Source organism: Branchiostoma floridae, unplaced genomic scaffold (genome assembly GCF_000003815.2).
Source record: "Branchiostoma floridae strain S238N-H82 unplaced genomic scaffold, Bfl_VNyyK Sc7u5tJ_193, whole genome shotgun sequence".
NCBI classification, from domain to species: domain Eukaryota; kingdom Metazoa; phylum Chordata; class Leptocardii; order Amphioxiformes; family Branchiostomatidae; genus Branchiostoma; species Branchiostoma floridae.
The window spans coordinates 217283-222121 of record NW_023365789.1 but is presented as its reverse complement, the minus strand read 5'-3'; the positions used below and the strand labels follow the sequence as shown (position 1 = coordinate 222121).

Here is a 4839-nt window from a genome sequence, read left to right as displayed (position 1 = left end):
TAGGTACAAAAAATGTACTGTGATATGACCAAAAAGCAAAGTTCATGTATGTAACTTCATCATGCCCATGTTTTATCCAATGTGGCTGTGTGGCCAGCCATACGGTGCTTCTGATGAAAAGTTTATTTTTGTGTATGTGTGTGTGTGTGTGTGTGCGCGCGCGTCTGTGTACATGTATGTGTGCGTGTATATGTGTATGTGTGTGTGTGTGTGCGCGAGCGTGTGTGTGCGTGTCTGTGTACATGTATGTGTGCGTGCGTGTTTGTGTGTGTGCGTGCGTGCGTGCGTGCGTGTCTCTGTGTGTGTGCATGTGTGCGTGTGGATGTATGTTCGTGTGTGTGTGTTTGTGTGTGTGTATGTGTACATGTGCACGTGTGTGTTTGTGGAATTATGTGTCTGTGTGTATCTGTGTGTCTTTGCGTGTTGTCAGTCTGTCTTTCTGTGTGTGTGTTTGCCTCTTTCGTGATGGCATATTGTGCTATGCGCGTTTGCGGGAATAATATCTACAGTTTCTTTGTACGTTATGTAGTAAACAACCATCATGGCGGCAGGCCTGAACCTCCAGCCTCAGACCGTCAACGGTCGCCTGAAACTTGACCTGAGTAACCAGGGTCTGACGTCCATCCCGGAGGAGGTGTTTGATATCACTGACCTGGAGTTTCTAAATGTGTCTAACAACAAACTAACCAGCATCCCGGAAGCAATCGGCCGTCTGCAGAAACTTTACCGTTTGAACGCTGACGGCAACATGCTGACAAGTTTGCCACAGGCGATCGGTTCCTTGCAAAACTTGCAAGAGTTATACGTTTATAGCAATAATCTAAGTGAGTTGCCTGACGGGTTGGAAGCTTTACAAAAGCTGGAATGGCTCTTTGTTAGGGATAACAAGTTAACAAAACTTCCTTCAAAACTGTTTTCCTGTGTAAAACTTGTAAACTTTGATGCGAGCAACAACAAGCTTTTCACCTTCCCTCCCGGTGTGGAAAAGCTGCAGAAACTGACAAAACTGTACATAAATGGTAATCAGCTGACGGAGGTGCCATCAGGTGTGTGCTCGCTCCCTAACCTTGAGGTGTTACATGTCGGTAATAATAAACTCTCCACCTTCCCTCCTGGGGTGGAAAAGCTGCAGAAACTGAGAGGACTGTACATAGATGATAATCAGCTGACGGAGGTTCCCTCAGGGGTGTGCTCGCTCCCTAACCTTGAGGTGTTAGGTGTCGGCCCAAACCCCATCAGACGTCTCCCCGATGACGTCACACGACTCACCAGGCTGAAGACTCTCAGTGTGCCCAGCTGTCAGTTTGATGAGTTCCCCAGACAGGTGCTGCAGCTGAAGACACTGGAGGAACTGTATGCTGGACAAGAGTGCGGGCGGAAGTTTGACGTTGTGCCAGATGAAGTGGGAAACTTACAACACCTGTGTCTCTTGGCATTGGAAAATAACCTCCTCAGAACCCTACCGAGCACCATGAGTCACCTGAACAACCTACGGGAGGTTTACCTCTGGAACAACAAGTTCGACACGTTCCCAGAAGTCTTGTGTGAAGTACCTGCCATGGAGAAACTGGACATAAGGTACAACAACATCACAAGGCTCCCAACCGCCCCTTAACCGAGCAGACAAGCTGAAGGACTTGGATGTGTCTGAAAACCCCCTGACATACCCTCCACAGGAAGTGTGTGAACCAGGGACCGGCGCCATCATGGCCTTCCTGAAACAGGAGGCTGAGAAAGGTGAGACATGCTTGATTATATCATGATACAGGAAAACGTTGGTTACAACTACTAAAGTAAATTCAAGCAATTAGGGTGGAAAGAGAAAGGTTGCTGATGTTTTCTATTTTTACTCTAAATCTACATCTACATCTACACACACAAAATGAATTGTTTTTGCTACATCTGATACTTTTATTTCAAAATGTGTACGGCATTTACCCTTCATGTACGTTGTTGCTAAGAAGACTGCACTGACAGCCTTCTGCTAGTTTTTTCTTGTTGGAATTTCGAGCATGCTGCCACTTATTGTTTTAGTTATATCCTTGTTATGTGATGTTGATTTGTCATGTAAATGGTTTGCTACAGAAGGAGCAAAACAAGCTGGACAGGAGGAGGTGAAGGGCTCGGCAGCAGGTAGAGGAACTGAGGAAGTCCACGTCGCACCTGTACAAGTCATACCTGTACAAGTCGCACCTGTTAAGGGTCGGTAACTAAATTTCTATTTATGTCCTGAATAGTCGTTGAGTGATAACGTATCATCTTACCTCACAGGAGAACAGCTACACGTTTGCCGACAGTTATCAAAGGCCTGCTGTAATAATCAGAACAGATCTTGAATGTCCAAAAATGACAGGTATTTATTTTCTCTAGTTTTCTTTGAACTGTGCCTCGTCATCTGTTTAAATGTTTATAATGTCGTCTGTTTCTAGGAACCGCTACACGAATCAAGGCAAAGCAAAACTCAAAAATGGCTGCAGGTAAATCTGACATCATGGAGCCCGCTGCAGAGACCGAACTGGAGAGGAAGTTACGGGAGAGAAGGGAGAAAAGTGCCCGGATGCAGAAACAAGTCAGCCAACAAAGGGACCAGACTGTAGAGAGAATGGACACAAGTAAAGGTGATTAGACATTTTTATACATATCTAATGACCAAAATATAATACTTAGAACAGAGAATGTTTAAAGTTGTCGAGTTTACATTATGAAATATGGTATGTATGAGATAATTATACGTCATGTATTGTCCAAATGTGCAGCACCTGTATATAATGCTAAAGGCAGAGAATGTATAGCGTTGTCAAGTTTATATCATTGGTACATATCCAGTAATCATAAGTCATCTAATGTCCAAAGGCGCGGCACCACTACCACCCCAGGCAGGTACTAAAGCACGGGCTGCTGTGGCGCGGAAACAACCGCCAACGTTAAAACTGACTGGAGGCGACACCGCACAAGGTAATGACGGCACCATGTAGTCTAAAGTGGGCGAGCTAATGGCAAACCCTCGTCATGTACAGTTTGCTCAGTAAATTACCTTTGTAATGTGACCGTAGTAACTGCTAGATTATTGCAACTGTAAGTAGAATCTATTTCTAAACTTTGATATCACAAAGCGTATTACAATACGTCGTTGAAATTCTCAGTTAATCTAGTTAGTGATTTCCCCTAAAGTAATTGTACTGGCATCTTGTTATTGACTTGGGACTTGGAAACTGTTACATTATACAGCGGTGATAATCTCCAGATAAATTGCAGCTAAATGTAGTAAGTGGCGTTACGTTTTCTGACACCGAAGGAACACCTACCTACATTATTAACCACAGTGTCTCTAATCTGGCAGATAAAGACCTGAATCTAGCGTTCAGTCGTCTGGCACTGAAAGTCAAACAATCCGTCGAATGGAAACACATCGCTCGGCAACTAGGCTTCAACAATCAGGAGGTTAAAGACGTCGAGGTATGATTATGATTTGAACAAGTTGGTGGACCATTACTTTCAACTATTCTAATTTGCTTATAAGTAGATAAGACACTTCCCCCTACGAGTTGATAAAGCAATCTCGTAAGTATCTGCTAGTCGCCTGTTTCGTTGATCACGGATTTCCGCTACATACCTCAAACTGCTTCGTTATGATATGTGTTTATAAAGACCGACTGTCCAGACGAGCCGATGTACGAGACGCTGGTAAAATGGAGAGAGCGAGCCGGTCCTGCTGCCAGCCTGGCTGTACTGGAGCAGTGTCTGAGGGACCTGGACCTGCACCAGCTGGCAGACCAGATCACCAGGACGGTTGTGGTCAGATTATTATCAGTATTGAATCATTGTCTCATGTACTTTATCCAAACATGTCTGTCGTCATTATCGGCAGTATTGTAGCGACTGTATTCAAACGCATTGAAAGAAAATGATTGATAGTTTATTGTTCTAAACTCTTTTAGAAATGACAAAGTTGAATGAATGAAAGAATAGCTGCCAATATAAAAGAGCTTTTGTTGCCTATGAGAGCCCGACTCGCAGAAGACATGAGTCAGAAGAAAGCGGAGCCGTTGGAGGCCAGCTTCCGGGTGAGGTGCAGAGGAGGTGAGTACGGTTGGTTTGCACTTCACAGGGGCCAGTAGGCTCTTCTGTAGTCAGTCACATACAGTAGTGAGTACGTATGGCTGGCTTGCACTTCACAGGCTCCAGTAGACATATCTGTAGTCAATCACATACAGTAGTAGGTGAGTATGGCTGGCTTGCACTTTATATCCCTCTATTATAGAGAATTTCATACAAACTGTCTTTGGTTGTTGAGCAACGGATTACCACCTATTTCCAAATCAACTTACACCTTTTCACTGACAGACTAAGTCATTCAAAGAACCCTGTACGTTGCTTTGGTTAATAATGGTAGCTATCTTCACTATATAGTTTCTTTCTCTGACAGTACACATTGTCATGGCAGTGATACGTTATGTCTTTATTTTCAGACGTCTACATGTATGAGAACACGTCGGTCAAGCACTTGAACAAAAATGTTTTTCTGATGCTAACTTCCATACATGTGCAATAATATTTTCCGACAGATACCCCAGCGTGACGATTGACCGCAGGTTCCCTATTGTGGAGTCTGAACGCCTGGAGGAACAGTCCATTCTCGGCCGTGGGGGGTTCGCCTTCGTGACGAAAGCCCGACACCTGGACTGGCGACAAGACGTGGCTGTCAAATGTCTGTTCACTCGCAAAATTGAAGGAAGGTCAGAGTTTCTTGTGTTTTCTTTTGGCGTTAAACAGTGAAAGAAGCTTTGGAAAGAAGCTGGTACCGGCTCAATTCATCCCCAAGCGACAACAGTTTTTTTT

At 44.3% G+C, this 4839-nt stretch overlaps 2 protein-coding genes across 2 annotated transcripts in view; both read left to right on the top strand.

The window, feature by feature from the left end:
• The first annotated feature begins 391 nt into the window (after positions 1-391).
• LOC118408555 (leucine-rich repeat and death domain-containing protein 1-like) lies at positions 392-2200 on the top strand. The gene is made up of 2 exons (XM_035809364.1): positions 392-1737; positions 2086-2200. The coding sequence occupies exon 1, from the start codon at positions 542-544 to the stop codon at positions 1613-1615; it is 1074 nt and encodes a 357-aa protein (XP_035665257.1). The 5' UTR covers positions 392-541; the 3' UTR covers positions 1616-1737; positions 2086-2200.
• A 676-nt stretch (positions 2201-2876) lies between these two features.
• LOC118408554 (receptor-interacting serine/threonine-protein kinase 2-like) overlaps positions 2877-4839 on the top strand; it is a 40647-nt gene continuing 38684 nt past the window's right edge. The window contains exons 1-3 of the mRNA XM_035809363.1: positions 2877-2955; positions 3341-3456; positions 3649-3795. Coding sequence (XP_035665256.1) covers positions 3670-3795 — 126 coding nt within the window. The 5' untranslated portion in view covers positions 2877-2955; positions 3341-3456; positions 3649-3669. The remainder of the gene's footprint in view (positions 2956-3340; positions 3457-3648; positions 3796-4839) is intronic.

What these genes read in the sequence shown, in the direction of transcription:
- LOC118408555 (XM_035809364.1), top strand. Translation starts at nt 542, where the DNA reads ATGGCGGCAGGCCTGAACCTCCAGCCTCAGACCGTCAACGGTCGCCTG.